Source organism: Mytilus trossulus, chromosome 4 (assembly GCF_036588685.1).
Source record: "Mytilus trossulus isolate FHL-02 chromosome 4, PNRI_Mtr1.1.1.hap1, whole genome shotgun sequence".
Lineage (NCBI taxonomy): Eukaryota > Metazoa > Mollusca > Bivalvia > Mytilida > Mytilidae > Mytilus > Mytilus trossulus.
Window position 1 is genome coordinate 5,874,385 of NC_086376.1, and position 19,089 is coordinate 5,893,473.

Sequence of the window (19,089 nt, forward strand, 5' to 3'; positions counted from 1 at the left end):
ATACACAGAGGACATAAGTACAAGCAACCACGCCCTCTGCGAAAATTTAAATATCGTCCACATTACCCAAAAACAGGCAAAGACAGGTAAATTGGTTCGTAATAAATAAGCATTGGGTTGCGATAAACATTTAGGTAAGAGACATATCCTTTTTATACCGATCACATAAAGCAAACAAGGTACACTTGCATAAATTAAAATACTAACAATTATAGCGATTAGGCTAACTTGCAAAATTATGATAAGCTCAAACCAAACTGCCGTGACGAGATTTACGAAAGTAGCATGAGTTTCGTGACATAGCATAAACAATGAACTCTGCATAGAACGTAATGAAAAAGCACATACACAGAGGTCATAAGTACAAGCAGTCAAGCTAACTGCACCAATTGAAATAACTCCAACCTTACCCAAACAAGTAAGTCAAAAGGGTTTGTAACACAATAGCTTAGCATTAATACTTAAACTGTCTTGCTCTTTCACATAAGTGTACTTAAAATGTATGAAACCGTTAAAAACATCATATAAATTATAAGTGTATAACTTTGCATTCTATCATGTATGGTATTAGTATCGTTATGCAATAATCCAATTTTTAATTGTAGTAAAATTTAAACAAATCATGTATCTACAAATATATAAGGCGGATATACGTTCTGCAAACATTGTGATGCTGTAAAGGATGCAGTAACTTGTAAAATTACAATCAGGTTAATCATCAGATAAATGATAAATAATTACATTTTGATCGCAAACGCATAGTGTCGCCACCCACATGAAAATCAAATTGACCTAATATCTCTTTGACAAAGAAATGAATTTGACCAACTGCTCATGTTTGGCATACATCTAAATAGTGAGTTTTATTCGAATGAAAGGACGGTTAAAAAAAAATTAACTGTACGTTTGTTCAAAATGTAAGCATAGAATAGCTTAAAAATAAAAGTATAAAATAAAAGTACAGTTCGTTTTTACCTGAAAAGCTAAAATGAAATCACTCCAGTCCAAAATTATCCATAAAATAAAAAACAAAATCACATATAATTTTGAACAAATTGTTTGATAATAATCACAAGTTAACACATCAAATGCTGATGTTAAAAGGAAGTGATAACAATGCACTTACACGTGAACTCGTGCTGACCCGCAATAAGAAAGATGATATCCGGTCATGCATTGGTCATAAAAGAAATTTCTCTGCACGTGAAAACAAGTTATCTAATTTCAACAATTTATCGTTTAATTAATTAGGACACTCTGACTCTTTGACCAGACTAGAGACATTATACATTTACAGTAATAAATTAATAGCTCACTCTTTTATTTAAGTCGGTTAGTAATAACCAATTAAACAGAATTATCTTCTCTGCTGTCTTAAATTATTTTATTCCGCTTAATTTTCAATTAGCAAATAAAACTGGTTATTCGTTCTTTGTGTAATCATACGTTTTTTGATTGAGTTAAGCCTGCTAATTGATATTTTATCGTATGTTTTTATATGTTGTGATGTTATGCTATTGTTTCAGAAAAAGGGAGAAGGTTTGGGCCCATTTAAACGTTTAATCCCGCTGCAAATGTTTGCACCTGTCCTAAGTCAGGAATCTGATGTACAGTAGTTGTCGTTTGTTTATGTAATATATACGTGTTTCTCGTTTCTCGTTTTGTTTATATAGATTAGACCGTTGGTTTTCCCGTTTGAATGGTTTTACACTAGTAATTTTGGGGCCCTTTATAGCTTGTTGTTCGGTGTGAGCCAAGGCTCCGTGTTGAAGGCCGTACTTTAACCTATAATGGTTTAATTTTTAAATTGTTATTTGGATGGAGAGTTGTCTCATTGGCACTCACACCACATCTTCCTATATCTATCAAAAGTTTATCGTGAAGACTTCCTCGTAATGAAGTCAATTTAATGTGAAAAGAAAATATCAACAATACCCCAATGAAAAGCGGCAAAAATTAAAAGTTCAAACACATCAAACGGATGGATAATGACTGTCATATTTCCTTGACTTGGTACAGACATTTTCTAGTGGATTAAACCTGGCTTTATCGCTAACTAATCCTCTCACTTGTACGACAGTCGCATAAAATATCCCTTCAATTGACAAAATTGTATGAACAAAACAAACTGACATAATACGTATACGTGTCAAAATAAGGGGTACAGCAGTCAATAGTTATCAAAGATACCAGGATTACAATTCAGTACTTGTACGCCAGACACGCTTTTCGTCTACACATGACTCAACAGTGACGCTCAGATCAAAAAAGTTAAAAAGCCAAACAAGTACAAAGTTGAAGAGCATTGAGGACCCAGAATTCCAAAAGGTTGTGCCAAATACGACTACGGTAATCTATTCCTCGGATAATACAATTCTAGTTTTTCGAAAAAAAATCAAAGTATAGTAACAAAAATTACCATATAATTGATATTCATGTCAACACCGAAGTGCTGACTACTGGGCTGGTGGTACCCTCGGGGACGAAACATCTACCATCAGTGGCATCGACCCAGTGGTGTAAATAGTTATCAAAGCAACCAGGATTATAATATCAATATCATGTTATACTCTAATTCACTATAAAGACACACACATAAGTTAAATGTATTTGAACGTTACAACTAAGATATGCCATGGCGATGAAATTGAACTGATATTATTTTAATTCGGTTCGTGTTGCTAAGTATTTAGTTTTCTATGGTGTGTCTTGTGTACTATTATTATCTTTTGTCTGTTTTCTCTCTATTGTAGCCATGGTGTAATGAGATTGTTTTTGATCTATGAGTTATCTTTCGTCCCTCTTTTAATGCTGAAAAATGATACTTGTAGTCGAAAATTAAAAAGCTGAAATGGCCACCTTTTGCACAGATTCTAGTGTCTTGCCAAACTTTGCAATACCATCACAATTGTTCGCGTGCTGCTGAACATTTCCGACCGGAATTTACCTTGCCAAAGTGGGTTGTTCGGTATTTGTAAAGTTGCACGAATCGGAAACAATGATTGGCTTTGAATCTCATGCCTCGCACAATTTCTGTATAAGCGTCAATAATGAGTTTTCTGTCGACAAAACACGCATGTGAATACAATTCTTCAATTCTTATATCCGGAATTTGGCATTAAAAACTAGCTTGAACAGTGTCATAATGTGCATATTTAGAGAGATTAAAATTTTGTATGCGCATGATTTAATTCCAAATGTGTTATTCCATAACCAACTCGTGATGGCGTCCGTAAAATTTACGAAGGGATGATTTCAACTTCACCATTTGGAACTATTGGTTTAATAGCTTCCTTGTGAGCAGCAACCCTCTATCAAGAAAATTATGATCGGAAATATAATCACGGGAATATCGTATCAATTGGGAGATATATATCCCGTACGCAGGTGCTGCTGGAATGTTGATACTTAGAAATGGAAGGTTCACAATTGGAAAATTGAAATCATCTCTTTTGTCGTTAAGTTTTGTTTTCAACCGACCCTCATTGTCAATTTCTAGATGTAAGTCAAGATATTAAGCCGACTTAACTGTATCTGTAGTATCCTTTATCTCCAGTTCGATGGGATAGATGTGTTCCACATAGTCACCAAATTTTGAATTATTTAGTGAAAGAGCATCATCTATATAGCGGAAAGTAGAGTAAAATGATATTGCTAACCTCTTATCTTTCTTCCTAAGGAGTAGTTATCATTCCATAGCTTATAACAATAGCTATGTGTCCTTGACCGTTGACTGTTCATATGAAAAGTCAGCTAGTCCTCCCGGTCTAAAATTTGTAACGCATATATGATGCAGATCTGCTGAGAAAAAAAACATTTACAGTGTCCTAAATATTGTTTCAAATTCGTTCCGGACAAACGAATTGTTTAGTTACAAAATTCAAAATTAGTTTAAAGGAAAAAGAGTCATAAAATACTCTCCTATAGAAGTTAATGGATATTGACAGGCTACTTGGTCTTTCGTGGGATCGACTTGCAAATGAATACTGCTATTGTTGAATACTAACTGCAATCGTAATTTGGTTCCACGTGTAAAGTATAGTGAAAATGAATGTAAGAATCTCTAAAATACATTTTCCCATCTGAGTATTCAAGATTTATGGGAACGAAATATGTTTTCTTTACACAAAAGAACAATGGTTTTCGTAATCTTACTTTTATCTAGTTAACTTTAATATGGTTTTCTTTACTTAAATTCAGAAATAAATGACATTTTTCGCTGCAAAGAATTAAATAATTTAACTAACTTAAGTCCCTCTTCTCGAAAAGCTGAATGATCAGAGTCTAAAGGAAATATTTTAATTCCATGGCCCACTTAACGATGTTAATGTTAACGCTGAGCGAAATACTATAAGTTTACTTACAATATCCATGGTATTTGATATGGAAACAACATATACTTATACACATTTGTACATTGTTAGGTAGGAGAATGGATAAATCTCAACAGAATTATTTACGGATAGTGGCAGTTGTTTACGGGCCAGGACTAAATGCAGTTCGGAGTTACTTTGATCGGTGCTTTCCACCAAATTTGCTAAACATCCAACTTTCAGGCGTGCTAAGAAAAAGACTTGAGGTGCTGAAACAGAAAAAAGTGATGACTAACGCTCAATGGGATACCTTATTTCCTGCAAACGGTATGTTTGGGGTCTTTTTTATTTATTTCAAAAGATGAATTTTGGGGTTTTAAGGCTTGCAAACATCGTATTTGATTTGGCTTTAATTTTTTTTTTATTTAAATCTGTCTTATATAGACGAAAGGTGCATCTGACGTATCATGTGTTTGAATAGTGTCAATTAAGACATGCACCTAACAAAATATTATCTTGCCAAATTAAAACCTTTCACGTTTGATGAATAACTCCATCAGAGCTAAACTGTAACTATTGGATATATTGATAGGATCACTAAGTGGAGAATAATAAGATTTCCTTCAAATGATTAGTCGTCTCTTCATTTTACAGGTAGCGTATCTTCGTGCATGTTTGATGTTGCGATAATGACACTCTTACTGCGACATTTTCATATTAAAACTGAACCAAGCGGCGGATACGATGTGCTTCCACCTGATCATGATCAAACACCGGCTGCCGATTTGGCGAGAATTAAGTTCTATAGAAACTTAATAGCTCACTCAAAAGACGGAACAATTGATGAAGAATGTTATGAGGAGGCGTGGAGACATTTATACAGTGTGAGTGAGGTTTTTTTTTTATTATTGTAGTATACGGCGTTATTATTTACCAAATAAAATGTTCTAACTACATGCAAATATGTCAAATGATCAATGATTAAGAATTATAAAACCTATATATAAAGATTCTTTCTAGTCAAAAGATTGATATCGTATCATTCAACGATTAGAAATTTAACATGGTTTAACATTACCTCAAAGTTATTGTGGAGTTTAAGCTTTCTCCTTATTGTTACGTAGGCTACTATGTCTTTTCGTCAACTTTCTTGTTTTGTCATTATTTTGCCAGTTTCTCTGTGACTTATGAGATTTTGATGTCCCCTTTATTTTCAAAGCCTATTGTTTTGAGTAGGTAAATTGTGCCTTTTTTCAATTGACAGGTAGTAGACAGATTAGGCGACGCTCATTTAAAACAAGATTGTGACCTATTAGGACGAGTAGATTTGAATATGGCATACAAGTCCCTGTGCGAAGAACTTTCAAGAAATATAGAAACACTGAGAGAACATGCATCTGCACTAGAATCTAGTCAAGACCAGCTGACCAGTGATTTGATAAAACAGGAAAAGATTTCAAGAATAAATGAGAATATAATTAAACAGTTAATAGAAGATATCCAAAGTAAAAATAAGGAAGCGGTATGCATTTTGGAAACACGTATGAACAATCTCAAAATACAACTAGATGGCATGTTAGACCATCTCAATACCCAGCAAAGTGCTATTCCATGTTATATGAAAGGTAGATTGTGTTCTTTTATAGTTCATCTTACTTGACTATACAACAAGCTTAGTGTATCAAATTTGTACTTACAATCCATCGTCAAATGGCATTTACAAAATGTACCGCGTAACCCAAATACAGGTCAAACAGGGATTTATGTACACAGATGTTTGTAGCATCCCCGTATCAATTAGTATAGATTGATCGAGAATCGTTTTGATTAGTTTCGTCTAAAATCTTATTCTAGTAATTGCGCTTTTTGAACAGAGAAATTGATTAAATATACTAATAGGTAAATATTATCTGACTCGCAAGCTATTTGGCAAAAAACTGTTGTTTAAGATAAGTAAATGTACAACGTAGGTTTTACAGTAATGAATTTAATTTATATGAACTGTTTTCTACAATTGACTTTGCAGGCTACAGTTAACTTATTAGCAGGGATAATAGACTACTGCAATCAATAGCCAATCACTGATGTTGTCAGTTCGAAACCCGCTCGTGCGGTTGCACTCGACTCCAAGCTTACTTTATAAGGATTGTCTGTTTTCCTATCGAAGGTCGGTGATTTTTTCCTGGCACTCCGGGGCTTCCTCCACCAATTAAAACTACCCACGACGAAATAGCCAAAAAGGGTGCTTTAAAGTGCGTTAAAACACAAAAAATCAAAATCAATCTATAGAATGCAATCAATAAAATACGTGACTGTATAAAATCATTTAAAAAACAAGCTTTATTCAATTTCTTACAGCCAAATGTTGTTATTATGATAGTATACTACATCATAAGAATTTAAGTTCCAAAAGTGGAATGTACACTCAAGATTTAGTGTTTATAAGATGTCCAGGATAGTGTATATTTCGTATTATTCTTTTTGTTTTGAATATTTATAATTCTCATTATTTCAGCAAAAATAGTGCGTCAGATAAAAACATGGATTGATGACGAGAAGAAGTATGTTATTATCGATGCTGAAATGGATGCGGTAGATCTCCTAAAGAAGCATTCTTTTTTGACAGTTGCTGGAAATGCAGGTTGTGGGAAAACCGCTTTTATAAGACATTTAGCACTACATTTTATGGCACAAGGTTATGAAGTAGTTCCAGTTATAGAGCCAAAATCTATTGTAGAATACCATGATGAAACTCGAAAACAAGTGTTTGTTTTGGATGATGTCTGTGGGGTTCATACAGTAGATCAACAGAAACGCGGGGCTTGGTTAGTCTATGGTCATGTAATCCAGGATTGTGTGTTGCAATCTGGTTCTTTACTGCTAGTGTCAGTTAGGCTTTCTATATTCAATAGCGAGTCGTTTCACGATTTAAAAGTTTTATCGCAAAATGTTATCAATCTAAAAGACAAAAAGTACGCATTGTCATTAAAAACCAGACAAGACATATTTCGATCGTATTTCAAAAAGGGTTATGAGGAACTAGGGATAACTGACAAATCTTTAAACGCGCACGATGCATTTCCTTTATTATGTCGAATTTCTTCTAGATCATTATACATAGTCGAAGATGATGATAAAGAAAATTTAGATTCGAAATCAGAGAACATTATCAATGATTTGGATACATTCTTTCAAACTCCTATTCCAGTAATTGAGTGCGATATAAAATCCTTGAGAATCGACTCGCCAGTTAGCTATTGTGTTCTAGTACTGTGCTTACTATTTAACGGTAGACTACCAAAGCATGATCTATTCTACTCAAATAGACATAAAAAGCTTTTGAAAGATTGTTTAAGTGTGTGTGGTTTGAATAGAGGTACTTCAATCAAGACCGTCTATGACATATGTCAAAGTCTGATAGATGTTTATCTAAAAGAAGTTGATGGTACATTTATGTTCATTCATGACATAATAATGGATATTGTTTCAGTTTGCTTTGGGGAACACTCCCCAGATATTATTCTCAAACATGCCAATATAGAGATAATACTTGAAAGAGTTCAATTACAAAAGAATACTGAAACAATCGGGTACAAAATTTTTATCCCAAAAGATCATCATTTCGATTTTTTTCATAGACTTTACACGGAAATTAAAATTGGAAATGTATGGCGGATTTTCAATCACTGCCAGTTAGAAATTCAATGGGTTCAAAAAGCATTTTCCAATTATTTAGAAAAAAAGAGTAACGATGAATTACGTTCAATCTTTTTTCTAGTTGAAGACAAAAAAGGAGATCGTCATCAGAAACTCCTTTTGAAACTTATGGACATCTGGGCTCAAACTCTTGATATCAACCCTGTAAATTTAGAATTTCAGTCATATCTTGACTTTATTGTAAATAAAGCCTTCTACTGTCTCCTAGGAAAGGGTCTTTTCGAAATGATAGAGTTATTAGAGAGAAGAGTATGTAGCGATGTGTACAATGAATTGTTTAAAGCTGATAGTGCGTGCACATTTATTGCAATTTTAGGAGGAAATATAAAAATATATTCTTGGATATTGAACGTTCAAAAGAAAAGAACATTATGGCGAAATTTACGTTATAAATTACTTCAAAATACATTTTTAATTCAAGATTTCCGATTGGCGGTAGTAACAGGTCGAACAAATATTGTAGAATGTCTCCTGCATTACGATATTTGCAAAACCTGTTTGAATGAATCGATAACTCCAGACGACCTGCTTCCCATAATTGGAAAACTTCTCGGATTTTCAGTTTATAAAGAAAGAGTAAAATTGTTCTTGACAAAGTTTATACAAAAACATATATTAAATCTAAATTGTGGGTTTGATTGGTCTGAATTCAATCTTGATAACTTTATAATGTATTATAGGAAAGAAGGATACATGTTATTCTTCACCAAAGATGACAATTTCAATAAGTTGATATATAAAAAATTTAATTCTGATGTTCAACCGATAGTTACCAAATTATTTCAGAATAGAGTAGAGTTTCAGTGTCCTCTGTTTCCACTACAACAAACTATTGGTGATGAGATTCAAGGTCGCATGAAAGTACAGCCAACATGTATTGCATTAGCAGCAAAACTTGGCCATGAATCCGTTGTTAATCTGTTATTACTAAACGGTTCTAATCCAAATAAAATCAATATCCCATCGAATAATGTTGCCAAATTACGTACTGCTTTACCAGTAGTTTACGCAGCTATGTATGGGAGATTATCTATTGTACGAAATCTGCTCCAGAATGGTGCCCATATTGAATCCACTGGCCCAATGGGGTGCACGTTATTGATATTTGCGTCTAGTTATGGTCATTATGACTTAGCCAAATTCTTACTGGATAAACATGTTGATATAAATGCTACAAACATGTTTCAAAACACTGCTTTATTGTATGGATCTAAAAAGGGACATACTAATATTGTTAATCTTCTTCTCGAAAATGGTGCGTTAACAAATACTGTATGCAACAAATCATCAACGCCATTGATAGAAGCTGCCAGTGGGGGGCATCTAGAAATTGTTGAGAAATTATTGTCATGTTTCTCATCTGTAAATGCTTGTGATAATAAAAACATGAACGCTTTAACAAAAGCCGCCAAAAATGGTCATTACATAATTGTAGAAAGACTTATTGAAAACCAAGCTGCTGTAAATATTCCAACACATAAAAGTGAAACAGCGCTGATGATTGCCTGTAGAAAGGGACATTCAATGGTGGTTTCAATTTTAATAAAACATATGCATGAATGTTTAAATAATCGGTATATCATCATGGAAAAGGATTGTTCCACACTTGAAATTGAAACCCGTATTGCTTTTTCACAATTACCCTATGGATTTTTCTCCCCATCAATTGCTGAAGAAAGCGAGGAAATGAATCAAGCCTTGTTGGTTGCTTATGAAAACAAACGTATTGCTATAATGAAATTCTTACTTGACAATGGCGCAAATGTACAAATAGAACGTTGTACCTCTCTATCTTTGTTAAATGCGGCGGTATCTAAGGGTGAATATGAAATCGTAGACTTGCTTCTGAAAAATGGAGCACAGGTACAAAAAAGAGCGAACTTTGGTATTCCATCTCTAACGCTTGCTTCAAATAGAGGACACACAGACATTGTAACCGTTTTGTTGAAAAACAATGCAAATATAAACTCTAAAGCAGATCGTCTAACAATCCCTTTAACTTCTCAAGAGAACATTTGGTTACAACAGAAACGGAACAAATCAGATTTAAATAATATAGAGACCGACAATGGCGGTACTGCCTTGATCTATGCATCGCTTAATGGTTCTTTGGAATTGATAAACTCCTTATTACAGGACAAAAACATCAATATAAACTCGCAGACATACATGGGAAGAACTGCTTTAATGATTGCGTGTGGGTCAGGCAGGGAGGATGTCGTCGAATTACTACTGCGGTACCACCCAGAGTTGAACATACGATCGAAACTAGGAGCAACTGCTCTTGATATTGCATTTATGAGCAAAATGGAAAGCACAAATATAGTACGACGTTTAATACAAAATGGAGCTACCCGGAGTTCTCGAAGACATGGTACATTTCCAGAACCAAATGAACTCCGTACTTTGCGTTCCGAATATTTACCAAAAATACTAAACCGAATAGCGTTTTTATTAAGATTTGCTTTCATATTTGTACTGTCGAAGCTGATAGTGTTTTGCTAGAAAACGCAAAAAAGATGTATATTGTGGATTCGTGAGTATTCAATGAATACCAATTTAAGGGGATTTTGTTGTTAATTTAAACTATGAATTTATTTGTTAAGCGATTTAAAAGTTTGTATAGACTTCTTTGTGTACTTTCTCAATGTTATACATCTTTTGTCACAGTGATTTTGTTTTAAAATCACAGTAAGAATCGATTGTTTAATGATGCGTCTCAAAAGTCTTATTTTTTTGCCTGAAATGTATGTTTTAAAATAACACAAGTGTAAGATCAAACCATCAACAGATTTAAAGTATGTGATAAAACACATTTTTTTATACACATTCTAAAATCTTGTCAATTTACAATGTTTTCAACGGAAGTGTTGAAATACTTTTTTCCGGGTGTATATACGATGATTTCGTGATATGTATTTCAATTTTACGTCAGTGTTTATGAATTATTATGTAGATTTAAAAACTGATATGCAGAATTATAATAAATTAGATAAAACTGATTTATCATTTTTTGTGAATAATTCTGATGTTAGTCGTTTATGTGGTTTGTTGTACTGTGCAATTAAGTTACAACTGCAGAAATTATAAATATGTCCTACATATTATTAAACATGCAACATAAAAATAAATATGGGGTATGATTGCCAATGAGACAACTCTTCAGAAGATAATAATAACATTGCACGTTTGTTTCATTATGATACGTTATTTTGATTGGTTAATCAACCTCGCGTCTTTCTGAAATTAACATTCATTACACAATGAAATGTAACATTAAGGATGACACGAGATCCCTCAATAAAGTACATAGGTAAATTAAAGAAAAATTTGATAGAAATCCTAGGTAACAAATGTATTTTATAAGTAATAATTACATTAGATGTAAGTTTCATTATAATACGTTATTCTGATTGGCTAACATGTTATTCCGTAAACAATTGCATCAGACAATAACATTTATCATGCATGATGACACGAGGTCCCACAAAAAAGTGCACAGGTGAATTAAATAAAACTGGATAAAAATCGTGTTTTAATGATTTTAGCTAAAAAAATGTAATTATATGTATTGAATACTTCTTTTTGAAACTTTATAGGGTTGTAAAAGCGTTGACCGTGCGTACATTTTTAGAATGAAGCGCTTCCGCGCTTCATACAAAATGTACTTCGGTCAACGCTTTTACCACCCAATAAATTTACAAAAAGAAGCATTCAATTCTTAATTGAATGCTTCTTTTTGTAATTGCATAGTTGTAAAAGTGTTGATCGTGCGTACATTTGTTTTTGCGGTTCATACAAAATATAATTCGGTCAACAACACTTTTACTCCCCAATGAATATATGAATAGAAGAATTTAATTCTTGTCCAAATGACACAGAAATTAACAACTAAATGTCATCGCACGGCTTTCAACTCTGAGCAAAGCTCATATCCGGTAGTCACCTATATAAAGTATCGTAATGACAAATGTAAAACAATTCAAACGAGAAAAGAAACGGCATAATTTGTGTACAAAAAATGAACGAAAAACAAAATATGTAACACATCAACAAACGACAACCACTGAATTACATCCTCGTGACTTAGGACAGGCACACAGATACAGAATGTGGCGGGATTAAACATGTAAGCGGGACCCCTTTTTAAACATGAGACAGAGGTGTAACAGCACAACATTAGTATGAACTATAAAAGTTAGTTACAAAAGGGCTCAACTCATCAGAAGCTCTGTGGTTGGTATATAGAAGTTTATTTTAAAAAAAAATGTTCGTTTTAAGGTTTAGTGTAGTTTTCTAAGACAATAATAATTGGAAAATTTTTACCATTTCAATTAGCATGTCAATTGTCTTATCCGTTTCTTTGCAATATGCATATCAATGGTGTGTTATGAAATAGTTCAGGTGCATTAAGAACCAATTTGAACGGATTTATAAGCATCTGCAAACCCAATGACAGCAAAGAGCGTCAACGAATTACTGCATAACATCTATGAAAATAAGGTCACAGGCCCAGGTGAACTATCTGTCATTGTATCAAAGGAAATGAAAGATCATCTTAGTCCTTTCATCATACTTCTCTTTCAAAAAGCAACCAAATACACAAAATACCTACAGACTGGGAACAGGCAAAACCTGTGCTGCATTAGATATAAAGTAAAATCACAAAAATACTCAACTCCGAGGAAAATTCAACCTAATCAAATGGCAAAATCAAATGATAAAACACATCAAACGAATCATAACAAAAAACTGTCATATTCCTGACATGATACAGGCATTTTCACAGACAATCACAGTGGAAAAAATTACCAGCTCTTTTCACTAAAATGTCTTAAAATAACTGATCTCATCATAACTAGCCAAATATAAGAAAACCTTGAAAAAACAATATTTCATATGATCAATAATATGACGTGTAATAAACGCTTATGCGAGAGACAAACTGATGTCATTGTGATGGACTTAACTGAAGATACTGACAAAGTCCCGCACACAAGATACTGTATATATAACGTAAACAATACTACGGCATTAACAATGAAACATTGTTATTGATTGGAGACGTTTTGCATAAACGTTCACATACATTGATACTAGATGGAGAACAATTAGAAAAAAATTGACCTGTTAACAGTTATTTCCCCGAGGAAGGGTGAACCTTAGTGCGGTTGCCAATTTATGTATTTCCCGACTCGTAGGGCTGTAACTATTGCATTATATCGAACACATATTGGCATTCAATTTGACTTCACCAACAGGAATAAAAGTTTTTTTACTGGACGGTACATATATATATGAAGCTGTGGTATGAGTGCCAATAAGACAACTCTCTATCCAAGTAACACTTTATAAAAGTAAACCAGGCCAAGGTACGGCCTTCATCACGGGGCCTTGGCTCACACCGAACAACAAGCTATAAAGGGCCCCAAAAATTACTAGTGTAAAACCATTCAAACGGGAAAACCAACGGTCTAATCTATATAACAAAGAGGAACGAGAAACAGGAATGAACTACGGGGCGCCGAATGGGACTCTTGTGGTTTTGTACTCGAAATTCAATTTTGTACGGACAAAAGTGAATTTTGTAACAAAAATGAGTTCAGTGTAACAAAATTTGTAGCATACTACAAATTTAAAATTTTGTCATACAAAATTATCTTTCAGTGGACAAAAGTCACTTTTGTAATGACAAAATTCATTTTTGTTACCTAATTTGAAAATTGGACGACATTTGACTTTTGTGAGACAAAATTTACTTTTGTGAGACAAAATTGACTTTTGTAAGGAAAATTGACTTTTGTGAGACAAAATTGACTGTTGTGATGGCACCAAACCTTCTCCCTTTTTGAAACATTAGTATATCATCACAACATAGGAAGACACACTATAAAATATCAATTGGAAGGCTTTACTAATCAATATTATTCAAATTCCCTGTCGATGATTAGACGAAAATATTCGAATTCATGAATTTAACTTATTGTTAGATTTATTTGATTATTATATACTGCATTTAACATATGATAAAAAAAAATCTTAAAAATTAAAATCTTTTTAAATGTACATAAGCCGAACATGCAACGGCACGTAAAAGATACAGTTTTGGCTGTTTTAAACCTATCCTGAAAATGTTAATTTTCCGTGTAATATGGATATGGGTAGTTAAATAGCTGCACATTTTTAGAAAACAATGAGATGTTGATGCAATCGTCAAATACTTTAAGAAAATAATACAAATAGACAGGAAACACTAACAAAAACCTCCTGTTTTTAATCTACTAACCGAGACCCAGTGGTTTAAGTGCCTGTTATTTTTTGTTTCAATCTTTCATCAATGATTATTTTTGCCAGAAGTATTGTCAGTGGTTGAAAGTTCTACGCTCCCATCTTGCCTGCAAGTTTCCTATTGTGTGTTTCTTACCAAAACGGTGCTCTTATTCATAAAATTTAAATGATTTTACAGCGGATTCCATCATGAGTGTGTCGCCAAAGGTAATTTTTTTGGTTAGCTTGCTTGTTAGCTGAACCGTGAAGTCATTGTTAAGTTCGATAAACTACCCTACTTTAAGAAAAGACTAGTCCGACAGAAAACAAATCAATCTGTCTGGTGGACTAAGCTACATCGAAAGGAGGGTGGTATACTTAACCTATAACAACTTCACGGTTCAGCTAACAAGCAAGCTATATTACCTTTCGCTACACACTTAATGGAATCCGCTGTAAATCCCAGTAAATACTGAACTAGGAACGACTTATGAGTTGAAAATATAAGGGGGTCGCCGGATTCCCTTTTTTCAGTTGAAAATAATCAGTATAATTTCTGTAGCGTGTAAAGGGTAAAATAATGTTAACGTCATAAAATTCTATCACTCATACATATAAGATGAAGACAGCAAATCTGAATCCCCCTGTCCTATCGTTAAAATGGAAATGTTTACAGCAACATACCATTATTTTTTAATAGAACTATGTGAACGGATTTTCGAAAAAAAATCAATTTAAAGTGGGAAAAGCATAATATTCTCTGACGCGTTTTATTTCAGTAATCCTTTGCTCGTAGTCGACATCAACTTGGAAGTATAAATATTCTTATTTAAATTTTCTTATGATTCCAACGAATTATAAATGCGTACTACTTTTCAACTAAATCTAAAATATCTTGCTTGAAGGTGATTTCGAATATGAACTGAATTTACTTGGATAGTCAGATATTTCTTTTTTGCCGCCGGTCTGTCTGCCATTTGAAGGAAAATACTTTGATCTAATCATGTATAGAACTTTGTAAGCAAAGTTACTTGTAAAATGATAAAATAATATATTTGAGTGGCTGGTCTCGAATTTGACAAAATTTTGGCTAGTATATATAGTTCAAGTCCGGTAATTTCGTGTGCCTCTTAGTCCAATGAACGTACTCCGAACGGATTGAAATACCGGTAGGCATCAAATAATTGTATATACAGTTGTCTTATCGGCATGCTATTACCACACATGTATTCTTACACGAGCTACATGTACTTGTTGACATCTTTATAAACAGTAAACAGATTAGCAAAAACTTTCTTATCAATGCATCACAAGATTGTTCTGTTATTTCGTTTACGTATAGTTTACATAATGTCCGTTCCTGTATCGGGACGTTTCTTGAATAGCCAAAACCATAAACAAATCAAAACTTCAGGACATGACCCTTTTATCAAGAATTGGTGCTCATTCTTATTGGTCACGAGTAAGCGCCTTACCAAACGCATTTTGTTAAATATGTATGAGTATAAAATTTTGATCTTATGAGGAGGAGGGGAGACAGTTTTCCGGATTGATATTCTTTTTTATTTTTTGCTAGTACAAATCGTTTTCATGCATTCTTGTTCCCTTTATTATCGGGCATTTTGTTGGACAAAATTATCATTTTCTCAATCCGACTACCCCAATCTCCCATCCTCAGAATTTTAAATGGTCATCCCATGTCCCATCCCGGTATCCATGACTTCGCAATGGCTATGGCTGCACCTTATTGTTGCATAAGTTTACAAAAGAAGACAAAGAAATACTTCCAGAATATATGTTAAAATCTAAAAAAAAAAATCATAAGAAATATGGGTCCTTTATATCATTAATCATAAATATGACTGTTTTAATTAACACTTGATTCATTTCATGCTTCCGTAGCTTTTTTCTGGATTTGCTTTTATTATGCAGAAATGTTCAAAATTAGATATTATAAAGCAAAGAATGTTTAACAATGTTTAAGAAGCGAAACATGTGAAGACAGCACATGATCGAAAGTATTGGTAACCTCTATTTGTTTTCTCCATAAACATGTTTGTTTCATATGAAAACTTTTTCTCCAAATTTTGTTTTTGTACAATAAACAGAAATAAAAAAGCTCCACAACTAAAATATAACCATTTGAAAAATAAACCTGTGAAAATTTGGCACCAAATTGCTTATTATTCAACTACATTTACCCCAAAACATGTTGTTCTTTTGAAGAAAAAAATTTAGTTCCATATGATATGTAAAGTTAAAGATCACAATTTACAAATTCTTATGGACCAAATGATAAAAAAAATGGCCAATCTGTCTTCGGTCAACCTAATATGTCTTCTTGAAATTATCATCAAATATATATAAATAAGAAGATATGATATGATTACCAATGTACTGAGCAATTACCAAACATCTTTTTTGAGACCAAAAGACAATGTCATTATAAAACTTTTCCCTCTCATCTTGATAGAGGTTGCATTCACATATAAAATGAAACTCATTATCAATTTTGTTATCAATACAATGTTTACATATTCTTTGATCCAATTTAAAGGCGTATTATCATCATTATATCTGCCCTTTTCAATGTGTAAATTGTGGTTAGAAATTCTAAATTTACATAATTGTCTAATATATTGTTTTGAGATATTTAACTTTGTATAAGTCTCAGGTTTATATTCCTCTTTTAACTTGTAATATGTGCGAAGTATGTTTTGCTTTTAACCTGACAAACATGAGAAAAAATAATTTCCATATCTTTCTTGTAATATCTTTTTCACTGTAGATATGAGTTTTCCTTTTAACATAGTTCCTTTATTTTTCCAAACGCGGTCAAATCGAATGAATTTTAGAAATGAAAAATGTGTATATAATAAATGCAGAAAACGCTGCGAGAGGTCAGTGAAAAGGGTATCTAGCTGGCGGTTCTAGTGAGAAAAGAAGACCGGATATTCTTTGCTGTTTCCTATGCCGACCGAGCAATTATAAATTTGTAAAAGGGGAGAGAACTTGTACTATCTCGCGGGATTTTCTGAAAAGAAGCACAAGTAAGCAAAATAATATTTCGTAGTTTACTTCTAACTTATAGAAAAAACTATGAACTGTCCAAACATAGAGAAAGAGAAAGGAGAACTTTTTCTTTTGATTTATTACACCTTCATTTCACAATATTTTGTAAGGAACCCTTTTCTAAACGACAAACGGACAAGAAATAGGCCACAGACAGAAAGTAAACATATAAATCAGAACGACAAAAAGTCGAAATTAATAATAATAAGTTAACCTTTAAGTTTTCTGTTATATTTGGTGTGATATTTGAGATGAACTCATCGAATTATTTCTTCCTAATCTTGATAATTTGTTTTAGATAGAATTGGTATCTTCAACTGGTCAACCTACTCACATGACTCAGCCTCAGGCCGTTTAAAAATGATAGTTGGTTTCCCCAACCCTACGGATCTTTTTTGACACTGAGGGTCAATTCTTTTTTCTCTTTTTTTCTTTGGCAGATCAAAATAAAGAGTTGATTTGCTTTCTATTGACAATTATCAATAATGCTTTTTGAAATTGTCTGATAATCTCGTAAACAGTCAGGGGACTTACTGAAATAAGTGATTTTTCAAAAAGTTTGATAATAAGTAATCTATATACAGTCAACTCTCGTTATCTTGAAGTCAGCCAGACCAGAGAAATATTTTGAGATACACATAGTTCGACTCAAACAAAAACCAGAAGTTTGACAGAAGAAGAGAAAAAACTCTTGCTTAGCTTGGTTACGCTAAAATAAATCCAGGTCAATATGGGAAGGGGATCGATAATCTATTTAAATGCCAGAGGTCATGTTTTGACATATATATGTGTATTAGTTCGCGATAAATAATGAATTTTTAATGCTTTTGTTAACCTTGGGATCGTAAATTTAGTTCGACTTAACCGAAATTTCATTAGGAGTCGAATTACATACATTTATATGGAGCAGAGTTCGGGACCATGTGAAAACTTGACTCCTCCAAAATTTTGAGACAACGAGAGTTAACTGTATTAGTGTTGAAAATAAACCAGATCAAGGTTGGGCGGTAAATACCACCCCCGGTAAATTTAGTTCATCTTAACCGAAATTTCATTAGGAGTCGAATTACATACATTTATATGGGACCATGCGAAAACTTGACTCCTCCAAAATTTTGAGACAACGAGAGTTAACTGTATTAGTGTTTTCAACATTATTTGTATTGCACACTTATTTTTTTTGTCAAGATTATTTATGATCTGTTAACCTTCAAACACATTGCTTTCTTATATATTATAATTAGTGGTCAGGTAAAGTGCCTGCACCTCGACTAGACAATGTATCTGGTAACTGTAATAACTAAAGGGTGTTATCACAGCTTCTCTATCTCACTTCAAAGCATTTGCTCAGACATACATCATGCTTAATTAAAATGTATTTTAATTTATTGTAAAAAATAATGACCAGAGCATGTAATGAGGTTCTGCACAAGTTTCTCAGTAATTCCCAAGTGTCTTATATAATAAGTTACATTCCTATAATAACTAAGCCTTGTTATCACAGCTACGTTAATTCCTAAATAGCCTTGTCTCATTGATTAACCATGGTTAATCAAAAATGTCTTAATTCCATTTAAAAATTAATTAGCAAGGCTATGCATTTAGTTTCTGTGCAAAGTCTCAAGAGTTCCCTAGAGTCCACTATAGATTAAATAATTGTACAAATAACAAACATATGTTATTACAGATTGAAAAAATTTAAGGAAAAGTATCCGTAATA

At 33.0% G+C, this 19,089-nt stretch overlaps 2 protein-coding genes across 2 annotated transcripts in view; both read left to right on the forward strand.

Moving 5' to 3' along the window:
- The first annotated feature begins 5,002 nt into the window (after positions 1 to 5,002).
- On the forward strand, positions 5,003 to 11,120 carry LOC134714409 (ankyrin-1-like). Its single transcript, XM_063575649.1, has 5 exons — positions 5,003 to 5,197; positions 5,578 to 5,938; positions 6,829 to 7,138; positions 8,711 to 10,404; positions 10,987 to 11,120. The coding sequence occupies exons 1-5, from the start codon at positions 5,003 to 5,005 to the stop codon at positions 11,118 to 11,120; spliced, it is 2,694 nt and encodes an 897-aa protein (XP_063431719.1).
- A 6,168-nt stretch (positions 11,121 to 17,288) lies between these two features.
- LOC134714410 (TP53-binding protein 1-like) overlaps positions 17,289 to 19,089 on the forward strand; it is a 46,347-nt gene continuing 44,546 nt past the window's right edge. Inside the window, exon 1 of the mRNA XM_063575650.1 lies at positions 17,289 to 17,347. The gene's annotated coding sequence lies outside the window, so the exon portion shown is untranslated. The remainder of the gene's footprint in view (positions 17,348 to 19,089) is intronic.

What these genes read in the sequence shown, in the direction of transcription:
- LOC134714409 (XM_063575649.1), top strand. Translation starts at nt 5,003, where the DNA reads ATGACACTCTTACTGCGACATTTTCATATTAAAACTGAACCAAGCGGC. An exon ending in TATTCCATGTTATATGAAAG is followed by an intron (nt 5,939 to 6,828) that starts GTAGATTGTGTT and finishes TCATTATTTCAG; the next exon opens with CAAAAATAGTGCGTCAGATA. An exon ending in CAACAGAAACGCGGGGCTTG is followed by an intron (nt 7,139 to 8,710) that starts GTTAGTCTATGG and finishes AATGTATTATAG; the next exon opens with GAAAGAAGGATACATGTTAT.